This window comes from Labrus bergylta, chromosome 14 (assembly GCF_963930695.1).
Source record: "Labrus bergylta chromosome 14, fLabBer1.1, whole genome shotgun sequence".
Taxonomy (NCBI): domain Eukaryota; kingdom Metazoa; phylum Chordata; class Actinopteri; order Labriformes; family Labridae; genus Labrus; species Labrus bergylta.
The window spans coordinates 28,908,244-28,932,806 of NC_089208.1; the positions used below are offsets into that span (position 1 = coordinate 28,908,244).

Genomic DNA, 24,563 nt, shown 5'->3' on the forward strand with positions numbered 1-24,563 from the left:
TGCTGCATTTCTTTTTGTTAGAGATTTGATACGTTTGGATGAAATGGTAAACTCTTTTCAGATTTGTTGTGTTGGGGTAAAGTTTCAGAAAACATCTTTAAATAATTCATAACTTTCACGTGACTACACACGCTTATGGAACCACCTGGAGGGCAAGAAAGGAGATTTTAGACACGAGAGGGAACATCCTGGCATTAAATATTGTGTTGCAGTAACTTGATGAAAATGACTACATCATTTAAATGTCTTGTCTAGACAGACTGACATGTTCTATCCATGAAATCTTTCTAACCTCCTTACAGCACAACTTTTCAATGACTGACACCATGGCAGCAGCCACAGGAACAGCAGAATATGAAACACAAACAAAAATAATAATACTAACATATTGTAAAAGTCTACCACGATGGGGTGGTCTGCAGAGTTAATGATGGTGTTGTGGGAGGGTTTGCAGTCATCTGTATAGAGGGAGAACAGGAGAGGGCCCAGCACAGCGCCCTGCAGTGGTCAGTCAGGAAATCATGGATCCAGTTGCACAGGTCCATCGGACCCTGAGAAGTGACTACCCCCAGAGAGCTGCAGTTCCTGACAATACACCTGGATGTGTGCTCAAAGAGTCTGCAGACCAACTGGCTCATGTCCTCACAGATATATCTAACACCTCACTGAGGTAAACACAGAGGGTGATCTAAAACCCTGCTGTGGGTTCGGGCTGAGTTTATCTTCAGTGGCATAGTGAGGTCACTGTGGCTCTACCTCAAAATCAAACTACTATAAACTAGTTAAAGAACTGTGGTGTTCTTGATGAATTATGCTACCAAACAAATCATTTGTTTAGAGCTTGTCCGTTTTCTGCTGGTTTGTATTTGAAGTATAGTCTATTACAAAGACTTATATGAGGTCACTTCCTATAGAAGGCCACCGTTTCCACTGCTCTTTTCATGTCTTAGCCTACACATGTAGTGTCAGCTGACCATTCGATGCAATCATTTTCTGCCGTAGGCCTATACTCCTAAAGAACGCAACGTTTGAGTCAATGAATGTGTGTGGCAGCGTGAGGTGTGTGGGTGGAGGCGTGGTTACTCACCGGCAGCACGTTCATGATGGGGTGCTGAGTACATCACAAGCTCTACCCTCTGTAACAAAAAAGTGTTTCCTCCTTACATTACTTAATGACATCCTTCAGACATGATAGAACTTGGAAGGTTTTTTACATGTGTGTGTTCTGTTTGACAAACATCAAATACATTGGATGTAATCAGGTCAGAATTCTATAGAATATTTGAGTTTTATAACCTTTATCTATAGGAGTTTAGGACTGTAGTTAAATGTTCAACATACTGTTCATTCTCTGACACTGTTCACATTCCTAATCCAAATAAACATGAAGAAAATGTCTCTTGTATTAATTGACAGAGATCAAACTCATACATCCTTCTTTGTGTCTTTACATGTGACTGCAGATCAAAAGGTTTAAAGCTGTTGGAAAGACATCATACTCAGTTGAAGCAAAGTCGTGACTTACTGCACTTATTCTGGCTCTGCACATTTATGTGACGATAATTAGAATATTATGTAAAAGGACAGTGACCAATGAGACTTCAACTCTGCATTTATGCATTCTTAAAAGGTAGATGTGTGTGTAGCTATCAGTGTGTGGTCATAGTTAACAGTAGCTTTAGAGAGACAACTGTCATAAAAGGAGCCAAGAGACTAGTTCTGTGATCCCAGATTGGCTGCTGGTAACATCTGCCTCATGCTGTTTCAGCACAAAGAAGGCACCCAGAGTAGAAGGATGAAAGAGTCAACAAGACAGTTCAAAATAAGACATTTATTGATCATTGTCTTTCATAATTACATTCATAGACAAATAGAAACAAATTGTTTGAAATTAATATTAAAGGTGAAAGTCAGTTAAACAATTATGAGTTTCCTTAATTTATGAATGTGATGGAGGTTCAAGAAGCATGGAGGGAAGAAAATAGGTTAAGAACTAATACAATGACACACAAAAAACAGAAATGATTTTTAAAACACTACAAGTGGTAGAAGGCTTTGTGACGAATAAAAACTTGAGCAGGTTGTCTGCACCAGCTTTTCATTTAAACAGTGCAGTGCATAGAAGAGAATCCAAAATAATAAAAGCGCATCCTTGAATGTCACAATTGCACTCAAACTATCTCAAGATAGACCATGTTCATGCTCCTCCCTTGAAGATATTTAAGCACCTCAGAAAAGAGTGAAATGCAGCAGTTTGGATGTCCTGAGGTAGCAAACAGAACAATAAACAAAGCAGCAAAAGATGACAGATAAACAAAAGCCAGGAAGATTTGACATCTTATTACAGGCTTGAATATATATTGAATATTTGATTCTCATTGGTCAATAACGGAAATCCAAGGTCGGCTATTTCTCTATAATTAACTTGTACAGTATCCAGCAGGTAAATGTGAGAAGGTGAGTTATTAGGCAAACGTCTACATTCTTAGCAATGTGTGAAAAATGCATCAAAGTTGAATGAATTTGAAATTAAAAAACCTTTAAGGCTAACAAATGTTATAACTCTAAATAGGAATTGTCCTGACAAGCGTTGATTTCTGTTTGGTTCTAGGCAGGTAATCCCTGTTTCAACAGTAGTGCCTATGCAACATCAAAGTGTGAATAATAACATGGTTTAGTGGTTCTTTACTTTGGGGATGCTAACATTTATTTTCATTTAACAAAAAAGTTGAAAAACAAGAACAATAAATTTGATAAAAAATATTCTAAACTGACAAGTGTTGACTTGATTATCAACTATCTGATCACGAGAGGTACACATAATTATGACTTAGACTTCAAATGGATATTGGGGTATGGTGTATTCTTCTCCCCATGGAGATTAAATATCTGTTGGAATATTTTTTTCATTATAAGTCACTTGTTACACTTGAAAGATTTATTAAAGAGGATCACATTCATAGATGAAACAAAACAAAATGTGTTTTTGTTTTCATTAAATTGATTTGATTTGAAACAGGACAGTTTGATCATCATGTGTCATCAGAATTCAGCTCTTTTTGCTGATGTATACTTGGAAATTGTTTTCTAAAGGCACACACACCAAAGCTCATGCTGTCACTGGCCCTTCGGCCTGAATATAGACATACAGGTTGGATATCTTGCCACTATTTTCTAAAAAAACAAAAACAACCAAAAAACAAAAACAAGAATATCCACATACACACCTAGCAAAAAAAACAAGCAAACCCCCCCCCCACCAACTTCATGCTTCTTCCTCCCTCATAGATAAACCTGTCATCCTTGGTAACAGCTAGTTCATAGATTTGAAGAACAGCACTTGGAACAATCGTGAACTGTTAAGGTTTCTCATAAGACATAAAAGGATAGTGTTTAAGATTATCTGTGGAAGCTTTTTAAAGGCCACCGAAGGTGCTATGGACTCCTGACAGATTCTGGATTCTGGATATTCTCACGTTGTGCTGAGCCATTAATATGAAAGGTACTCCAGTTCGATTCAGTGTGGCCTGGCTTTGTATGTAGTGTAGACAAAAGAAGGCTTTTCTAGAACCATATGGCCCAAAGTCCAGGCACTTAGAAACTGATGGGACTAAAACTTAGTCCAGGATAGAGGTAAAGGGCATTTTAAAGATGAAAGGGATCCTTTTGTTTGTGTGTTTTGGTGTGGGTCTATGGGGCAGAGCAGCTTTCACTCTCTTATGCTAGCAGAATAAGAGAACTGGGGGAAATGAGCTTGCTGGCCTGGGTCCTCGCAGTCCAACCTATTATCTGTAAGAACAAGACACCAGGATTTAGTCAAATACTGGCACAGTGCACAGTGACCTAAAAGTCTAGCAGTCAGAGGATACTTACACTTGTCTGGAGGAGTAAGAGTAATAGTCTGGGCTGTGAACTCCTCATCAAAGTAACGGGTGTCTGTCTCTGAGGTCACTTGTGGTCTAAAGACAGGGGTGAGCTGACATGGGAATAATGTTAATAAACTGGCTATACAACAGAATAAACAGGATTTATACATTTACTTTATGTAGGAAAAGGTCCATAATGCCATACTGTACATGGCTAGTTAGTACATAGTAGAAGAAGCTCCCGTTTGAAGAATTTATTGATAAGTGATGTTTAAAGCCAACTTTTCACACATAAATAAATTATCAAATTGGAGCTTCTTGGTGTGCATCCAAGAAGCATTCAAACATTATATTAAGAGCAAGAAATGAATTCTCATCATAGCATTAAATAAGTATCTACACTGGGTGCATAATTATTAGGCAACACAGTATTTTGACCTTCATTACTTCAGTGAACACTTTCTGACTTGAATGCCTATTGGATTAAATCATCTTTAGCTGATGTGTTTTTGTTGTTATGAGGAAGGTTGTGGTCTAAAGTGATTAAAACCTTGTATCAATGTGTGCAGAATTATTAGGCAGATTCATAATTTCAGGTAAAAGTGGCCAAATCATTTGTTTAAGTTCAAATGTTAAAATGCCTTTGATGGATGCAACACAAATATCTTAACTTTTGAAACGTGACCATCTGATAATCAAAACTTTTGTTGCAAATAGTCAACAGGGTTGCAAAAAAACACGTGGAGAACAAAAGGCACATATGAAATGCAATAGAATTAAGAATAATTAAGTGTAAAGCTACCAGGTACCCATTATCCTTCAGTTCCACCTTATATCAGAACCGTAACCTGTCCGCAGTGTCCATAAGTACAAGGTGTCAAGTCGTGCTCAGAGGCATGGCGAGGGTAAAGAAGGCTGAAAAACAACCACCACTGCATAAGATTCAGAAGTTAAGCATCAAAACTGGGCCTAGAAATATCTGAAGACAGATTTGTTAAAGCTTTTATGAAAAGATGAAATGAGAGGGGCTCTTGATAGACCAGATGGATGGGCCTGTGGCTGGATCACCAATGCACCACTTTGAGTACCCGAAAGCTGGAGGAGGGGTACTGGTATGGGCTGCTATCATCATTAATTAAGGATGAGCTAGTTGGACCTTTTTAAGTTAAAAACAGACTGGAAATAAAGTCCCAAACTTACTGCTGGTTCCTGGAAAATACTTTCTTCAAGCAACGTTACAGGAAGACCTGTACGCAGGACAAAGCTGCATCACACGCATCCAACTACTCCACTGCTTGGTTAGCCAGCAAAAGCCTCAAAATGATAGATTTACCAACTGGCCCCCATTTCCACCTGACTTTTATCCCCTTGAAGGACTTGAAGGCCCTTCTCAAACATCAGATTTAGAGTAAAGACAACACACCTCTTTGAAGAGCTTTTAGAAGGTTGTGTGCTTCAGTGAAGGTTGATGGTGAAAAGATCATGAAGCGGGCTGACTCCATGCAGAAGAAATGTGATTATAGGATATTGAGGATAAGGATATACTTATTTGTTGGCTTTACTCTGGAAAATGAGAATGAATGAGTAGGTTGGGAAATATTACTCATGTATTTTAGTTGCCTAATAATTCTGCACAGCCAAATATAAACTCACTTAAACTCAACAAAACTCACTTTTCCTTTGTTAAACATTCAGGTTCCAGGTTCAATAACACTTTGGATTGACTACCAGCATTTTGTTTTTTCAAAAATAAAATTTATCCTGAAGAATACCATTTGCCTAATAATTGGGCACGCAGTGTAGAGATCAACCAAGGTGTGTTGAACAACGTGTGTTGGTAGATTTATGTTTAGAATAGCAAATAGGGCTCCATAAAATGATGCAACTGCAATGTGCACATAAGCCAGTCACGTCACAGGACTTACATCTGGGCCCCATACATTTTTATCTAAAATACAAAAATAAACTCTTTTGTTATTCTGTCTCTTATTTCCAGCAGCACAGTTCACAACCCTTTCTGCATTTCTCAATAGGTATAGATGTTATTATGAGCTGCTGGAGACAAAAGATGCAGTTGGTATTTCAAAAAAGTCAGGCATGATAAAATGTGTGATAGTGACCAAACCCTGTTTCCCTTTTATTTGCCTCATGACGTCTTACCTTCCTCTGTACGACATCCTGCCAGTTGATGGTGATAAAGAATTTGTGATTCATTACTTCTTTGGCATCATTGGGACCTCCACCTAACCTGTCAGTCAGAACAAGAGCTCATGAGTGTTCAGATGAAGGACATTTCCAAAAGCAACAAATGAAAGATCAGTCCTCTCAGATACCTCTGCTTAGGGTCCTTCTTGAGGAGGCCAGCCAGTAGGGACTTGGCCTCGGGCATCAGGTTCCTGGGGAAGCGAATCTCCTCCATAAGGATGAGCTCAAACAATCGTTCATGATCCTGGTTGTAGAAAGGCAGACGGCCGCACATCATCTCATACATGACCACACCCAGACCCCACCAGTCCACAGACCGGCCGTAGTCATTATCTTCTAGGACCTGAGATACGGACATAGCCAAATGAAGATTTCTGAACAATGGAGGAGGAGTCTTGTTTATGAATAAATAGCCGTTTCATTTTGAAACAATTCTGAATTATTGTTCCCATTCCATGACTTTTAAGGAATTCTGTATTTGAACATTTCCTGGCAATTGCTTTTCTATTATTATTATTATTATTATTATTATTATTAATAATAATAATAATATATCTACCCAGTAAGAAGAAATTTGGGACATTCATGAAAAATATGAAAATCACCAGTACACATATTACCACACATTCCACATTCTCTAGCACGGACTATGTTCAGGTTTCTGCTTTGACTCCTCTATTTTCAGAGTCATAAAAAACCTTCAAATGATTTCCCAGATGGACTTCTTCAATCCATTTTAGCTTGACTTGGAACACTATCTTACATTGTCAAACCAGTAATGTACCGGCATCTTTGTCCCATCTTAATTTCAATTTGTAGAAACACCACATTCAAGTAGTAAAGACAAACAGATCCTGACAATTCTGGGAAGACCTCAGGAGGAATTGTAACAATGTCGTTGGGGAGAGGGATGTTTGGGTCAGCTTAGCTTCCTGCGGCTGTGACTCGGTTGAGTGGGTCGTCTTTTAAGCAGGTCAGGAGTTTACTCCCCAGATCCTGCAGCAACATGTCCAATGTGGCCTTGGGCAAGAGGTTTAACCCCAAGTTGCTCCCGCTGCTTGGTCAGTGGTGTATGAATGGGATTAGTTACTGCTGATGGTCACTTTACATAGAAACCTCAGCCATCAGTATAATCAGGACCTGCAGTGTAAAAGTGCATTGAGTAGTCAGAAGGAAAGTGCTATACAAGCTCAAGCCCATTTACCATTCCTGCGGCGGTGTCCCGGCCCAAGACAAGTGGAAGACAATGGACAAATGGATGGAATCAAGCAAAGCACTAAATTAGGTCAAAAACACACTTTGGGGTTCATGGGAGGGAAAAAATCTGCTTGTGCCTTACCTCAGGTGCCAGATACTCAGGAGTTCCACAGAATGTTTTCATGGTGGCATCAGGGGTAATCCCCTCTTTACAAAGACCAAAATCTGTGATTTTGATATGGCCATCCTTGTCCAGCATCAAATTCTCAAGCTGAAAGACAATAAAATAACATACACATTAAATGTAAGACTAATTATCATGGATCAATAGATGAGTTCAGGATTGATAAGGTTTTTAACAAATGTACATAATGGATCCTTTGATCATGAGATGAAGACTTAATAGTCAGGTGTTCCTTAACCATGTGCAGAGATTTACTTTTTGCTGTACACACTAAAGTACTGTACACTGGCCTACACCTATTATCAGTCAAATTGCAACTTTTTCTGCTGGATTTGCTCCCTGAAAAAATGAGTATGAAAATTCAACAAGATTCAAGATTCCTTTATTGTCATTTTAATGTTATACCAGAGAGGTACAACATCTGGCTGCAGACACTTTATAAAAATAAAAATAAAATAAATAAAAATCAGAATCGGAATCTGTTTTTATTGCAAAGTACATTTACACATACAAGGAATTTGTATTTGCGTTAACACATTCACATTACTTTGATGTTTTATTGACTGTGGGGCTGATGAGAGTCTGGGTTATGTGGGAGGAGGGGGGCAGGGACATTGTTCATCAGGCTGACAGCAGAGGGGAAGACTCTGTTCTTGTGGCTGCGCTGCAGCCTGCACTTGTCCTTTGCTGTGGCTGCAGCGTACCAGACTGTGATGGAGGAGGAGAGGATGGACTCGATGATGGCAGTGTAGAAGTGAACTTCTTCAGCTGCAGCAGGAAGTACATCCTCTGCTGTCCTTTCTTGATGAGGGAGGTGATGTTCAGCTCCCACTTGCGGTCCTGGGTGATGATGGTCCCCAGGAAGCGGAAAGACTCCACAGTAGACACCGTGGATTCATCGATGGTGATGGGGCAGCCTCAGTTTTCCTAAAGTCCACAACCATCTCCATTGTCTTCAGAGCGTTAAGCTCTAGATTGTTTTCGCCGCAGCAGGTCACCAGATGGTCAGCCTCCCACCTGTAGGCAGACTCATCCCCACCAGAGATGAGTCCAATGAGGGTGGTGTCGTCTCTTGACAGACTAATGACTGGTGGTACAGCTGTTGGTGTACAGGGAGAAGAGGAGAAAGAACGCAGCCTTGAGGGGAGCCAGTGCTGATCAGACAGGAAGTCTGTGATCCACCTGCAGGTGGACTCAGGCACGTTCAGCTGGGAGAGCTTGTTCTTGTTTTGCATTTCTTCACTTATTCTTGGTAGAAAAACGCCACAACACCACATTGTATATCCATTGGTAAGACATGAATCTCAGTAAAAAGTAATCACTGAACTGTGTTTCACTATTAGCAATAATTATTATTTTTGCACTTCATAGAAGTTTTTGGATTGATAGTTATACAATATGATCTGGACTTAGGGCTGTCATTTTTTATTTGACATAGGAACATTCATTCAAACATGTAGGAGACAGTTCACATTTGAACTCTAATGAGCCGTTCAAATTCAAAATGTAGTCCATCAGCGCACAAGGCTGTCTGAAGTAGTCTGCAGTTTGATCTAGCAGAGGTCACTCTCAGGGTAACTTGACAATTGCCTGCACTCTTCACCTAAGTTAATGAAGACAGTAATGTTTGGGCCACAGCATCTGGCCTAATTCAGGAGATTGAAATGAGGGCGACTCCTCCCACTGCTTTGGTAGATAGACAAAGGGTTGATACATACCCACAATGCTCCAAGCTGACATATTGTAAATATTTGTGTGTACTAGGAACATCTGTACAATCTCAACAGGTGTACTTCTATTACCACTTGTGTTTCTTTTCTATATAGAATTCCTACACCTTTTCTATATTCACATATAGTAAAGCAATTGTGCGATTTAAAGGATTTCTCACTTTACAGTTGGGCAACAATAATTATTTACACATACATTCAGAATACTTACTTGACATCTCTTTCTACCATATGGTACTAAGACCAATCTAAACCAAACTATTATGAAGCTATTATGAGGGTGTGTTGAAGCCTTTTTCATTGCAGCTTTAATGATGTAGAATAATGGTCTCTTCATATATTTGTGTGGTTGGACCTCTTGTCATCAATGGGGGAAGGAATAATACAATTTCTGTACTCAAGTAAAAATACAGAACATTACTCAAATATTACTCAATTATCAATGATAGTACTTAGTGATGATATTAGAAAAAAAAGAAAATAGTACTCCTTTTAAATGCTACTTAGAGTAATGTTAGTTTTCTTTTTGTAACATAACAATGAGTAAGCTCTTTTACCTGCTCTTTGTAAAGTGTCTCGAGATAACACTTGTTATGAGTTGACGCTATACAAATAAAAATTGATTGATTGATTGATTGATAGATAGGTAGATAGATAGATAGATAGATAGATAGAAAATTCTCAATAAAAAATAACAATAATTGGTGTTTTCTTTCTAAGGAATCCAACAGACATTTATTTATTTTTTCAAAGTTCAAGATGGAGATGGATTATATGCCAATATAACTTAAAAGTAAATGAAGGTAGGGTCTATGAGGGAGGTTCCCCCCCAAAAGTAAAATGTAGCCAATTTAACATTCAAATGAAGCATTATGAGATTAGATCATGAGAAATGGGGACCTTGTTTTGATACTAAATAGGACAGTGGAATAACCTTTAGTAGCCTAAAGTAACAACACAGGAGTAACAAAGGAAAAATAGTTACTTTTAAAGAATATTAGTTCTATCATTATTTATTTTTGATGCATTAATGTGTCCCTCGTTTTGCTGTCACTGCTACATCTGGAGCTAATCATACTTGAGTAATAGAAATTGTTTTAATTGATTTATTTAAATACATGTAGCTGGATACCTTGTGAATTCTCAGGGCATATAATAAAGATATTTTGACAAATAGTGTATCCATCCTATTTTGCATTATAAATCTGAATCTGAGAAGTAACTAGCATACAAACTTAAGATTTTCTATTTTCTCTTCATACAACATGTCAGCATGAACCTTTAACCACACACAGCCATAAACTAATAGTAGAGGCTGCTATCAAAATGCCAATCTGTTTGTGTGTAATCAACACACCAATTAATCTTACTTTTGTGAGCTAGTCGAGGTAATTGTATTTTCAATAGTTCATAAGTGTTGAAACATCATGCATTATAATGCTTCACATTGTGAGACCAGACATCACTTTAGTTTAAGATTACTTGAATAATGCTCGTATTGCACACTCCAGAAAAGTCAAATAAAAACTGATATGATACTACACACACATATATATATATATATATATATATATATATATATATATATAAAAAAGGCCTGACAGTACCAAGAACAGTTCATGACATTTGCTGATGCTTTGATGTAAACTGTAGCATTCTTATTATTTGATGACTTACTGACACAACGAGTAATTACCTTCAGATCACGATAAACAACGTCACGTGAATGGAGATACTCGAGCGCTGACACAATCTCAGCACCGTAGAAGCGTGCCCGGTCTTCTGTGAACACTCGTTCACGTGACAAGTGGAAGAAGAGCTTGAAAAGACGAGAGCAGAGTAAACACTTGGTGACTGGATCTGTTTTGGAGTTGTGTGTATATTTCAGGTCTCACCTCACCACCGTTGGCGTATTCCATTACAAAACAGAGTCGATCGTGAGTCTGGAAGGCATACTTCAGAGTCTGAGGAAATCAAATGGTCAAATAGAAGAAAAATAAATACAACAAAATACAATGAAGCCCTGAATGAAAAATAAAAAGGTGAGATCCGATGAATCAGGAGGGGAAAATTATCATCAATGTCCTTTTAATGAGCCTCAGATGTCTTCAAAATGATACTGATGGTTTTGTTTTCAGCTAAAAAAAGCTAAATAAAACCATGTACAATGACAGTGGTTAAGGTTAAGGAGTACTTTGAACTGAATACTGTTTGCTAGCACAATAAATCTACTAAAGAAAATAGTTGGGCTAGATGTCATGACTCACATAATCAGTCAAAGAGGCAAACATAGAAAACAGAAAGCAGGCAATGAACAAACATAGTTTAGTGCCAGGATTGATGATTCAAAAAGAGTGTTTGCCATCTGTTGATCTACTGTGAATTGCTATTTTGTCTCACACATACAGTTTGATGCATCCAGAGTCTGTGTCTTAAGCAGTGTTGTAGTACTCGAGTCCAGGAGTCAACTCCAGCCCTGATTTTCAGGACTTGTGAACAGATGACAAGGACTGAAATGTGTTTTCTACACATCCAAAAGGTCCCATACAGTTTGTGGAGGTTCATACAATGAAATAGTTTAGAGTGAAATAGCACTCCTCCTTAAAGATCCTGAGCGCCATCAGAGCTGGGTTCAACATTTTACTTTAGATGATAACTTTGAATCAGTCCTCTCTGGAGAGTTTCCTCTGTCCTGTCTAATTATAAAATGTTCAAACAGTTTTTTGCTGTGCTGCTTAAATGTAGTGACATTACTGCACACATGGAACCATTTACAGGTTCTGTAAACAGCTTCTGTGATCATTTAAATTAATACATTATGAATAATAATTATAATAATATCACACCCTCTCAGACTGAGATGGTAAACTCAGATTAGAAGCAGAAACACATTTATGTTCTAAAGAGAACTGAAACTTGGCTCATCTTAAGGACATGTACTTTGACTCCAATAAGATTCAGACTGAGGTAATGGGGACTCATTTGGGGATTGATTTTGGTTTACTCTGACACGACTCGGACACTAGGAACTGGAGACTCGACTCAGTCTTGAAGTTTGGTGACTCGACTACAACACTGGTGTCACCTGCCTGTAATATGTAGACACACATAAAACACTACTGCAGTAACTGTGGCATAATGCCCACTAGAACATGCCCACTTACAGGGATTGGAGGCCCAGTTTGTAATATTTATTGTTAATTATCCTTAATTATGAATTCATTGTTTAAAAATAAATAAATAAATAAATAAATACACTTTTGAAAACAGGAGTATTGTTGTGTTGCATGGATCCCCCGAAGGCTCAGTTGGGAAAAAGCTGCTCTCTTTTTCATTCATTTTTAAAGATTTATTTGTCTGTCAGTCCGACTCTCTCTTTCTCTCTCTCTCAGGCAAGTGCGATAGTCAATCAAACTGTCCTGACCCCTCTTAAAACAATAACAATCACCCAAAAAAAACATATAATACTCACTGTATGAACATGTGTCACAGAAAATTAATCACAATCTGGATTTGTTTACATTTTCATATTGTTTGCCATTCTTTCAATTGCATAAACAAAACTAAATAATGTCATACGAAATGATATCTCAGCTTAACATATAGGCTACTTGTATAGGCTAAAAAAACTTTGCAAGGCTGGAATAGTGCAGAAACAGCAGCTGCCCTGGCAACTGGAACTAGCGTTGTAGTTTCACCCCGCTAACTGCAACAGCTTCCACTTGAAGCTCCTTTTCAGACTTAGAAATACAAAGATTTCCCATCTCAGGGGAAAATGAGGGCGGGATTCACGACCATTCAAAAATACTACCAGGTTTCTAATGATACAAAGCTTCATGCAAATGGACGAAGTATCCCTTTAAAGCCCGAAATAATAAAATATTTGAGTGTATAATTCAAATGTTGGTTGTATATACGCATGTACATTAAAACACTGCAATAATCTGATATAACTTTTTAAATTTGTTTCATATCACAGAGACAAAGATCATTACAATGTCAGTGTGGAATGATCAATGGAAACTGAAACAGCATATTATTTATCAGCAACACTCCTGCACTGAAATACTAATAAGTGATTGATTTTTCTAAAAAAAAAAAAAAAAAGAGTAATAAAACATTCTCACCGTGAGAAAGGGATGTCGTGTGTTTTGTAACACTCTGCTCTCTGTGACTGTGTGGGCCACCTCCTCCTGCAAGGATACAACAAAAACAAGTAACGTAAAAAAGAAATGCTTCGCTAACAACGGTGAGAATATTGATTGGTTGGTTGATGGGTTTATTTCAAACATGTTCATAAAACAGTAGATAACAAATAAATGACAAAAGCAATAAAATGTGAAAATTAAACCAAAAAATATCAGCTATCACATTCAACATAACAAACAGTACAAGTTGAAAAAAAGAGTAGGATCCAGTTTACTTTGTACATTGACTTATTTATTCCTACCTCCTCTTTTTTTAATATAACACAAATATCCCACAGTTCATTATTGAGAAAATAAATATGTAAATTAATAAGAAATACATCCTTTCACAACCTTCTTCATCTCTATACCTATTGTTAAACGTATTACGGGGCAACAGAATCAGGTTTGTGTTGTGTTTGACCTCCATCTTTAATGGATTTCTTAATATAAATTGTGCTGTGTATAATATGATGATATTTTCTCAAAGTCTGTGTACGTTCTCAGTCATTCAGGTCATTGTAAACCAAGCCTGATCAAAAGACAACTGTACTTAGTTTAGAAGCCTTCAGCTTCAACTAACTGGGGAACAAAGCTAGAAATATTAGCCTCTGTGGATCATTAGCATTCTAATAACTTTTGCTGCTTTGCTAAAGTGCTCATGATGGATAGGCTGGGTCTTTGTAACATAACAATGAGTAAGGTCTTTTACCTGCTTTTTGTATCATAACAATGAGTAAGGTCTTTTACCTGCTTTCTGTATCATAACAATGAGTAAGGTCTTTTACCTGCTTTCTGTATCATAACAATGAGTAAGGTCTTTTACCCAATTTTGTAAAGTGTCTTGAGATAACACTTGTTATGAGTCGACGCTAAAATTGATTGATGAATGATCAAGCATGGTCACACACAAAAGGCATATTCCTCTCAACTTTTTAAAATCTGTGTTAGTGAGCACTTCTCCTTTGCCAAGATAATCCATCAACCTGACAGGTGTAGTATATAAAGATGCTGATTAGACAGCATACTTACTGTACAGGTGTGCCTTAGGCATGTTACAATAACAATTGTCTATTTGGCAGCATATGCTTTTCCAAAACCTGTATATATGGTTCAGCATTGATGGAGACTTAACATAAGTGCAGGTTACTCATGCAATGTGCACTTATCAACCCATGGATTGCTTGTCTTTTGAACTGTGCATTGAAAACTCTCTAGCCAAGATAAGAGTGTCCACGATTACTTAACAAAAAGTCAAATTGTAACTCGTCAGACCTCAGTTTTCCACTTTGCCTCAATCCATTTAAATGAGCTTGGACCAAGAGAAGGGGGCAGCATTTCAGGTTCTGGTTCCGTTTCCCTCACAAAGTAGAGTTTAAGCTCACATCTGTGAATTCAGTGATGCACTTTGTTGAAAGACAATGGAAGTGATGTGCCAACACAGAATCTGTTCTTCAGTCTGAGTGTCTGAAAAAGCATGCCCACCTTATATTGTTTTTTTCACCTTGTCCACTGCATACAGAGATTTCTTCAGATTGTTATGATCTTCTGAATATTTTATTGATGTTATGTACTGTAGGCAATTCAATCTTTGATGTTTAATGTTATAAAATAGTATTATTACAGTGTTTGACTATTTACCAACACAGTCTTTCACAGACTGGTGATCCTATCCTTATCTTTCCTTCAGGAGGACTCAGCCTCTCTGGGATGCTCTTTTTATACCCCATCACGTTTTGAACCCTTTGCCAGTTAACTTCATTAGTTGTGGGTGGTCCCATCAGGTGTCTTTTAAGCATTTCACAACTTTTTCAGCCATTTTTTTTTTTAAATATGTTGTCACCATACATTTTTTTTGATTTTCAATAGATTTGAAAAAAACAAAATCCCCACATTCTGTTAATATTTAAATTTTACACAGCATCCCAACTTTATCGGAAATGGAGTTGTATTAAGACATTTCAATAAAGAACTCTCATATGGAGCCATTGTAAAAAAAATATTTGCCGATATGTAAACAGATCCTCAAGTGTAACTGATGACTCCATTGCATTTTCAGATCTTAGAGCAAAAACACTTGAACTTTTCAGGCTTCAGTTTATGTCAATTTACAAATGACTCTTCATATTATCAGACTTTGTATGTATTTGTGAATCTGCATATGTTTTTTTGGAGCTGTGTACAGATCTGTGTTGCACTTTTAGATCTATTTAGCCATCTGTTTTAACCATTTGCAAATAGCTTTGCAACAGTAAAAGCTCAATACACTCCACTTAAAAACCCCATCTGATACGATTTCACTAACAGGATGACCCAGATGAACGCCACGAGCCGAAACGCGTCGGTCTAATTTGTTAATAAAGTTCATCTTCATACTACAAGTGTTGCTGGAACATTTTGATGATTTCAATCACAAAAATTTAGTAACTTGGCCTTTATAATAATCTAAATATAAATCGATGAGAAGGATATACCAAGTTAGAATTTTGACTGATGATTTAACTGCCAATCTGTAGAAAAAAATAGCAGCAACACCCATTAAGTCAGTACTTTTCTGCTCGAAATATGAAGAACACAAAGGCATACATGCCAACATCCCATTGCAAAGCACCAAAAGTGAACACTACAAAGATCAGAAAAACAGAAAGAAAAAGATTTTAAACCTGGAACTGGTTTATTAGATTTTCTATACGTCTAATTACCAAGTGCATTTGTTTTTGAGGTGAGGAGTCCCTACAGTTTATATTGATTCAGCTCCTGTTAAAACCAGCTGAGCTCTAAGAAAAGCACTTAGCTAATGTTAGCAGCCTCCTTCTCACTCACACTAACTCCATTTAGACGGCCGTTTCAAATCGTGATATCTATGCCCCTGTGACATTTCACCTTCAATGTGACTGTTGCAGAGGTATAATGTGGGGACAAAGTGACCCCCACTCTGTACTGTCTTGGTCTTTGGAGGTTGTAAGAGAGGAGGCCAGACTGGATCAACTGAGCCAGGGCAGTAGTGACTTCTGTGTGTGTGTGTGCATGTCTGAGTGTGTGTATGTGAAGCTTCAGCAGAAATACAATGATACAATGATTCACAGACTGGGACACAAATATAACGCAGTTGCAGAATCAACATAATATATATTAAATGAACCAAGACGTAATTAAGGCTGAGCTTGAAAAAAGCAGTCTGAAAAGGGGGGTACTGAATGAAATGATGGTATGGTAGGGTTAATGAATGAAACTGAAACAAACACACCTTTTACTTACCTTTGCTATTATGACTTCTTTGCGCAGTATTTTCATGGCATAATGTACTCCAGTGGACTTCTCTTTGACCAGAATCACTTTCCCAAATGTCCCTTTGCCAAGCAACTTCAGGTACTCAAAGTCACTCATTGTCTGTAATGAACACAAGGCAGAGGTGTGAGAGAGCATGAGGGCTGAGGATTTGAAATGATTTAAAATGTCTGTATAGAAAGAGAAACTAATTTGGAGTGTGATGAGATTTTCTTTCGACTGCAATTGTCCCATATAATGTAGCCTTCAGGGACACAATGGCCGTGGAGCAGCTTAAAACTGTAAATTTGCATAATATCCTACTATACATCAATTCTGTTCTCAAAAGCTCCCAGTAGTGAATTAAGTGATTAAATAGTCATTGATTTCTTGCAGAGAGTAAAGTTCATGAGTTGAGCGATTCAATGAATCCACCAGTTCTTCAAATAAAGTGAATGTAACAGAAATGTCATGTTGTAGAAGATAACGGTGTGTTGACAATGATAAATGTTTGTTGGATGTAAATGAAGGGGGATTATCTTATATCCCCCCTATAAGGGACAGGTGTCTTTACTGTACAGGTCATTGAAGCAGAATGTAACAGTGGAGGAATGCTCAAGGCTACTTGAGAGACTGGCAGACAGACCAACAACAGAGAGAGAGAGAGAGAGAGAGAGAGGGGGAGAGAGAGAAAGATGTCAATAAAGCATTATATACTGAAATGGAATTCAGTGAGAGAATTTCATTAATAGACAGAATGAAAGAAAGAAAAGCACTGTTCTTCCTGCTATAAATGTTCATTCAAGTGAAATAAAAATTATGTATTCACGTGAAATAAAACCATTTGAGCCTCTTCACAACACACTTCATTCTTCTGTTTAGTAGTTTAGTAGGCAAATTAGCATTTCTACACGTGAGTCGTGAGCGCATAAAATACTCTACTCAACATCATATATTTAGGACCTAGTCGTTTTTTTTTTTTTTATTTGAAAGATGAGTACATCTAAGTGATCAGGGCTGAGTCCTGTGAACAGTCTATTCACAATAAGTCAAGCTGCAGAAAACACTCTCTGATGACAGCTTAATTTTCTCCGTACGGCTTCTTTTGAGGAGATCGTCGGCCGTTGGTCCTAGTTGGAATGTCGGTGAGCGGGCATCGCCCTCGTTCTTGCGGTGTGTCCTGCTCTGTCGCTAAACGTCGGCCCCCGTCTGCCGTTTTTTGGCTGATTCGACATGTTGAATCAGTGGTCGGTGAGAGGAATGTCTCTGATTGGCTGTTGGGAGGTTTCATTTCTCTCCAGCTCTTGACACAGGTTCAGGAAAGCCCCTTGAGCATGCCGCTGTAGTATCCATGCTTTCACTCATTAGTGCAGTTTCTCTTTCTTTTTAGCCTCTGCCTCTTCTGTTCTGTGGTGACCGACAGCGGTGTGAAAATGTTCTTCTCGTATCATAACGACGGGTGTTGGTTGGCCGTCAGCTGTAGTCTTTGACACCAGAAGCGCATTTAATTCACCAAAGAAAAGAAAATTAGAAACATTATCTCGTGAGATCTCAATGACGAGATGAGATGTCATAATTAATTACCACATGATAATGAGATCAGCACCTCCTACTCAGACGCCCCACCCAGCTTCTCTGTTAAACTCCTCTCCATAAAGTTTATTTAAGAAACAATGTATCGCCGTGTTCTACAAATGTATTTATTAGACAAAATGAGAGAAAGGCTCTTTGAAAGTGGCGCCTGTTCTGCGTCTGCTGGAGCGTCCGGTGTTACGGTGACATGAGCTTCAGAGGGAGTTGGGGACGGTACAGTTACATAACATAACTCATGTTAGAAAAGATCGTAGATGCAGACTGATGCCGTTCAAACTGCTTCAACATGCATTCAGTGCGCTCGTCACCTTCACTGTTCTGTATATTAAAAACTAGAAACTTTAACAACAACCAGAAGCACGCTAAGAAACACATCTAAGTGGAGAGTTTATATTTGTCTCAGTGCTGCACACACATAGCCTAACCGCACACCCACACACAATACAGCACTGTCCATCCTTCTGAAACATCAGCTGATGTTTATCTCATAGTTACAAGAGCTTATTTCATATCTGGAGAGATCCTGATCTCATAATTATGAGATCTTTATGTGTCTAATTTATTGAATTTCTTTGGTGAATTCAATGCGCTTCCGTACTTTGCTGTTTGTTCTAGTGGTGACGTGAGGCGACATGAGGCGCACAGGCAGCCTTCATCGTACCTAGTACTTTGCAGTCTGCTTGTTGTGTCAGGGCCTTTAGTAGTGGAGTAATAACAGTCGTTTCTAAGTAGCAAAAGGTGACGCCCTCTTTTGGTTTAAAATGTTTAAAAGGACATGTGACTGTCGGTAAATAGGGTTAATTCATCGATTTACCATTCATCTTTAACATGGCTACTTGCCATATAAATGCTTCTGCACCTGTATAAGAGGTCTGCCCTGCAATGGACAGGACGAACTTTCATTTTGATCCGAGTGTTTTATACTTTTTCCTGTATGGGTCTAATTTTCTATTGTTTAGTCTCTGTTGGGGTTTCGTTTTAATTTCTGTGATAGTAAATAGTCTCTATACAGTGGGTACGGAAAGTATTCAGACCCCTTTACATTTTTCACTCATTGTTTCATTGCAGCCATTTGCTAAAATCAAAAAAGTTCATTTTATTTCTCATTAATGTACACTCAGCACCCCATCTTGACAGAACAAAAACAGAAATGTAGAAATTTTTGCAAATTTATTAAAAAAGAAAAACTGAAATATCACATGGTCATAAGTATTCAGACCCTTTGCTGTGACACTCATATTTAACTCACATGCTGTCCATTTCTTCTGATCCTCCTTGAGATGGTTCTGCTCCTTCATTGGAGTCCAGCTGTGTTTAATTAAACTGATTGGACTTGATTAGGAAAGGCACACACCTGTCTATATAAGACCTTACAGCTCACAGTGCATGTCAGAGCAAATGAGAATCATGAGGTCGAAGGAACTGCCCAAGGAGCTCAGAGACAGAATTGTGGCAAGGCACAGATCTGACCAAGGTTACAAAAGAATTTCTGCAGCACTCAAGGTTCCTAAGAGCACAGTGGCCTCCATAATCCTTAAATGGAAGAAGTTTGGGACGACCAGAGCTCTTCCTAGACCTGGCCGTCCAGCCAAACTGAGCAATCGTGGGAGAAGAGCCATGGTGAGAGAGGTAAAGAAGAACCCAAAGATCACTGTGGCTGAGCTCACAGCGATGCAGTAGGGAGATGGGAGAAAGTTCCACAAAGTCAACTATCACTGCAGCCCTCCACCAGTCGGGGCTTTATGGCAGAGTGGCCCGACGGAAGCCTCTCCTCAGTGCAAGACATATGAAAGCCTGTATAGAGTTTGCCAAAAAACACAAGAAGGACTCCCAGATTATGAGAAAGAAGATTCTCTGGTCTGATGAGACCAAGATTGAACTTTTTGGCTTTAATTCTAAGCGGTATGTGTGGAGAAAACCAGGCACTGCTCATCACCTGCCCAATACAATCCCAACAGTGAAACATGGTGGTGGCAGCATCATGCTATGGGGGTGTTTTTCAGCTGCAGGGACAGGACGACTGGTTGCAATGGAAGGAAAGATGAATGCGGCCAAGTACAGAGATATCCTGGAAGAAAACCTCTTCCAGAGTGCTCAGGACCTCAGACTGGGCCGAAGGTTCACCTTCCAACAAGACAATGACCCTAAGCACACAGCTAAAATAACAAAGGAGTGGCTTCAGAACAACTCTGTGACCATTCTTGACTGGCCCAGCCAGAGCCCTGACCTAAATCCAATTGAGCATCTCTGGAGAGACCTGAAAATGGCTGTCCACCAACATTCATCATCCAACCTGACAGAACTGGAGAGGATCTGCAAGGAAGAATGGCAGAGGATCCCCAAATCCAGGTGTGAAAAACTTGTTGCATCATTCCCAAGAAGACTCATGGCTGTACTAGCTCAAAAGGGTGCTTCTACTCAATACTGAGCAAAGGGTCTGAATACTTATGACCATGTGATATTTCAGTTTTTCTTTTTTTAATAAATTTGCAAAAATTTCTACATTTCTGTCAAGATGGGGTGCTGAGTGTACATTAATTCGAAATAAAATGAACTTTTTTGATTTTAGCAAATGGCTGCAATGAAACAGTGAAAAATGTAAAGGGGTCTGAATACTTTCCGTACTCACTGTACATACAGGGGGATGGGGGCAGCAGGTGTTGTTAGATCTTACAAGTGGCTACAGGATGCTTCAATTTCCCTCTGGATGAATTAAGTATTTAAATAATTAAATTAAGTATCTATCTATCTATCTATCTATCTATCTATCTATCTATCTAGCCTGAATAGAAATGTATTAATAAATTAGCAATGAAAAGTAAGGTTATTTGTGCAGCACATTTCATACAGAGGCAATTCAAAGTCAGTTATTTTATACAGTAAATCTAAATAAAATGAAGCATTGAAAAATGTAATTTTTCCTCCACAGTGCCCTCAATAATCTAAAGGAAACTATATAACATTACCAAAATGTTATCTTATGAATTCATGCAGTTTTGTCAGCCTAAGCTTGAGCTCACTATTGTCCATGTGGCCAACATTTGATCCACTTACCACTTTGGAGCAACTCTTAGACATAGCCATCTCCATCTCCTCCAAGCTGCTCTCACTTGGTGAGCCGAACACATCCATTGGTTCCTCCTCCTCCTGTTCCCTCATCTTCAGACTATTTGCAACTGACTGAATTGCTCGCATCCACTCCTCTCTGAGAAACAAAAATCCAAAGTATTATCAGGCCTTCAAACAACATAAAAGAGTCTGTTAAACGAAGAGCCTACAGATTCTATTTGGGGGATCATTTAAAATTATTTGGCCATGTTTGTCACAAGCCTAGTGGAAAAGTGGCCGCTTGCTTATAACAATGGTTTACATTGTTCTTACCTTTCTTCATTGCTGTCCACATGGAAGGTACGTTCAATGACAGTGGTCCACTGCAGGCAACGGATGACAAATGTGTTGGGACGGGGTCTTTCAGTCTTCATTAACTGACATTCTGTAAAAAACAGTAAGTAAACACAATGATCCAAAGACAGTGAGTATGGTTTTGGATTTAAGAAAAACCCAGTGAACTTTTTATGACAATTATCCACAAAGTGTGCCGCTTTAGTCACTGCAGTGTATCTTTCTGGGCTTCTGGAGGAACATTTATAGAGCCTCTTGATACGGCGCTACTCGCAGGAGAGCCGGTGTTGCCATCTTCACCACCCTAGTAGCGTTTAAAAACACATATTTTTGTCTTCTTTTCAGGTGGTTGACTCGACATATTTTCAGAATCACGCTCTCTGTCCGCTGGTGTGAGTAAGCTCACCTGTGTGTGCGCACACGCATGTGTCTGTGTGTGTGTGCGTAATGACATAGAGAGCGGAGCAGAATTGTAAACGTGCGACCATGTAGAGACAGAAATGACATGCTGTCGTGTAAATAAGATAAATAACATAAGACTGCTTAGTTTGTTTAATAAGAGGACGAGGTATAGACCTGTTCTATAGGAAAGGTATTCTTATGACTTCTTTTGGGATCTGGCGCTATATAGAAAATTACATTTAATCAAATTAACCTCTATGGGGGGGCAGGGCGCCCCCTAATATACTGGTAGGGATAATACTGCATTCATACATATGGAAGAGGATAAAAGCCACTGAAAAAAATGTTTCTGGTTCTGACTTTAATCTCAGGATTCTGAGATCCTCTTCCGTATATGCATGCCGCTGCGTAGTGGGAGCAATTTGGGGTTAAGTGCCTTCGATATGTGTCTGCAGGAGCTGGGGATCGAACCCCCGACCTTCCAGATAAGAGACAACCAACTCTACAACTGAGTCACAACCCTTTTATGCCAGTTCTGAGAATTGTTTTTGCACCAGAACGCCAATACCAATTTCCATGTATGTGTAAACCTACCTGGTTGAAAGTTCTGTTTTTACAATCTGCAGGACTTACCTGCAACTGAGAAGTTGTTGAGAGGTGGGGAGGTCTGGTCACTGAGATCAGGCTTTTCCTTGTAACCAATGAAGGAACCATCACTCTTTAGAATGAAATACCTTGGCCTCCATGTTTTGATATATTCACCTGGGTCAGAAAGATTCAGTTTGCACACTCAGTCAATCAGAACATCACTGTCAGCTGGAGTTAGTAGTTGATGGTGTTGCTCAGTCCAACAGATATAATAACACAACATTTCTTTCATAGTTCATTAAACATGTAGATACAGTGATTCATGGTCCTTACCTCTTTTATGAAGCCAGCCCTCTCTGACAATATTAACTTCATTCATGGCCAGAGATGTCTTACAGAGAGGGGAAAAGCGGATTTCACAGACCCAATCAAGTCTCAGTCCCAGTCAACAAATTTAGACAGCACCTGCTGAAATAATCAGTGGAAAGAGAAATGACCATAATGTAATGGAGTAGTGTAGACCCACTGTACAGTAACTACAGTGTACATAAATATAGAAAACCTTTCATTTTGGTTTTAAGTTCAACACTTATTTAAAAACAAAACATCAAACAAAAATCAACTGAATCATTTAATGTAAAAACCAAGACACATTGTTGACCCAACTGGTCTGATTCCAACAAGTTGTCTAAAGAAGAACATAACTGTATAATCATTTGTATTTCATCATCACCTCAATTGAAAATGTCCGATAGTTGATCTGAGTTTGTCATAATTAAGACACAGGGTTAGATGTTTCTAAAATATTTAAACTGCAACATACTTTTACCTAATCTATTATTCACTTTTATTTTGTAAACATTTCTTATCAATGAGTCTACAACTCAGAAGTAAGCCTAAATACATTGTCAAAAACTATGATTTAAATTTGCAATCACTACGATTATGTCAAAATTATCTTCTTAAATTGTCAAGCAGTGCAAGTAGCCTACTGAATTCATTTATTTTAAAACCAAATGGAAGCACAATATTTTCACATTTCGGTGGGTGTCTGAGAGCATTTACTATTGCTAACTAGAACATTAAAAACTAATCATTACAAAAAACCTGTGGTTTTATTTTCTGTGCTCCAATATTGAATTACATTTACAATCTAGTTAGCTATGATGAGTTTGATTAGTGTAGACACTAAACTAATCCTAAAGTCTTCAAGCTAGTGTGGTTATGAATGTGCATAACTCACTGGTGTTTTTTACATTAGGTAAATAAATGTAATAACATAAGAATGCTGTGCATTCAGAAGGCTAATACATTGCTTTTCAAAGAACCGTTTTTGGAATATAAGTTTCATATGATATATAGCCGATAAACATGAAAACATTTTAAAAACATTTTAATATTTTCTGAATGTCAATTGGTAATCAACGTTAGCTTAATGTAATCTATTTTGCGATAAAAGTAACATGGCTTTGTATGTTAAAAGCCCAATAACACAGTTTAAGAGAGTGAATAACAAGCAAAAACAAAGTGGTGTCTTTCGGTGATTTGGTCACTTTATGCTAGCCTGATGTTTGTGTTCTGAAAGCTCCTATAACATAATGTTTGTACATTTAGCGATTAGAAGTTGACTTTCTTACTGTAGCGATCATTTGCCTTCGTCCAAGTTACAGATGTAGCGTTGCTAATGTCGAGGTAACTTGGTCAAAGCCTTGTATTATGAGCCGCTAATCAACTGATTATTCATACGACTAACTTTACATTTAGCAATGTAACATAAAGATTTGACGCACATTTCAGCAGCCCTCTCCCACGTTGTACTAGCAGGCTATCAGTGCCGTTTAGACAGGCTTTATCCAGTGAAGGCCATCCACCCAGGAAAATACAATATTTCTTCTTCTTCTTCTACTGATATTCCTGCAGGCTGTACACTGTAGAGTGGAAT

General features: G+C 38.3%; 1 protein-coding gene across 5 annotated transcripts; it reads right to left on the reverse strand.

The window, feature by feature from the left end:
- Positions 1 to 1,816: 1,816 nt before the first annotated feature.
- LOC109993202 (RAC-beta serine/threonine-protein kinase) lies at positions 1,817 to 24,546 on the reverse strand. Of its 5 annotated transcripts, none has more exons than XM_020646054.3 (14): positions 24,412 to 24,546; positions 22,955 to 23,089; positions 22,667 to 22,795; positions 21,611 to 21,722; positions 21,284 to 21,434; positions 16,628 to 16,759; positions 13,310 to 13,375; positions 11,078 to 11,146; positions 10,879 to 11,001; positions 7,411 to 7,539; positions 6,200 to 6,414; positions 6,027 to 6,114; positions 3,874 to 3,976; positions 1,817 to 3,789 (listed from the first exon to the last, which is right to left on the reverse strand). In XM_020646054.3, exons 2-14 carry the CDS (start codon positions 22,998 to 23,000, stop codon positions 3,710 to 3,712), a joined length of 1,443 nt encoding a protein of 480 aa, XP_020501710.1. In that variant the 5' UTR covers positions 23,001 to 23,089; positions 24,412 to 24,546; the 3' UTR covers positions 1,817 to 3,709. The 5 variants fall into 5 exon arrangements, with proteins under 5 accessions (XP_020501710.1, XP_020501712.1, XP_020501711.1 ...); XM_020646056.3 differs by having other exon boundaries at positions 22,955 to 23,086; positions 24,412 to 24,536; XM_020646055.3 differs by having other exon boundaries at positions 22,955 to 23,086; positions 24,259 to 24,460.
- Positions 24,547 to 24,563: the final 17 nt, after the last annotated feature.

Coding starts and splice junctions, on each gene's coding strand:
- LOC109993202 (XM_020646054.3), bottom strand. CDS start 23,000: ATGAATGAAGTTAATATTGTCAGAGAGGGCTGGCTTCATAAAAGAG. Junction 21,435..21,610: donor GTGGACAGCAATGAAGAAAG/GTAAGAACAATG, acceptor TTTGTTTCTCAG/AGAGGAGTGGATGCGAGCAA. Junction 7,540..10,878: donor TTGTTTATCGTGATCTGAAG/GTAATTACTCGT, acceptor ATTGTCTTTCAG/CTTGAGAATTTGATGCTGGA.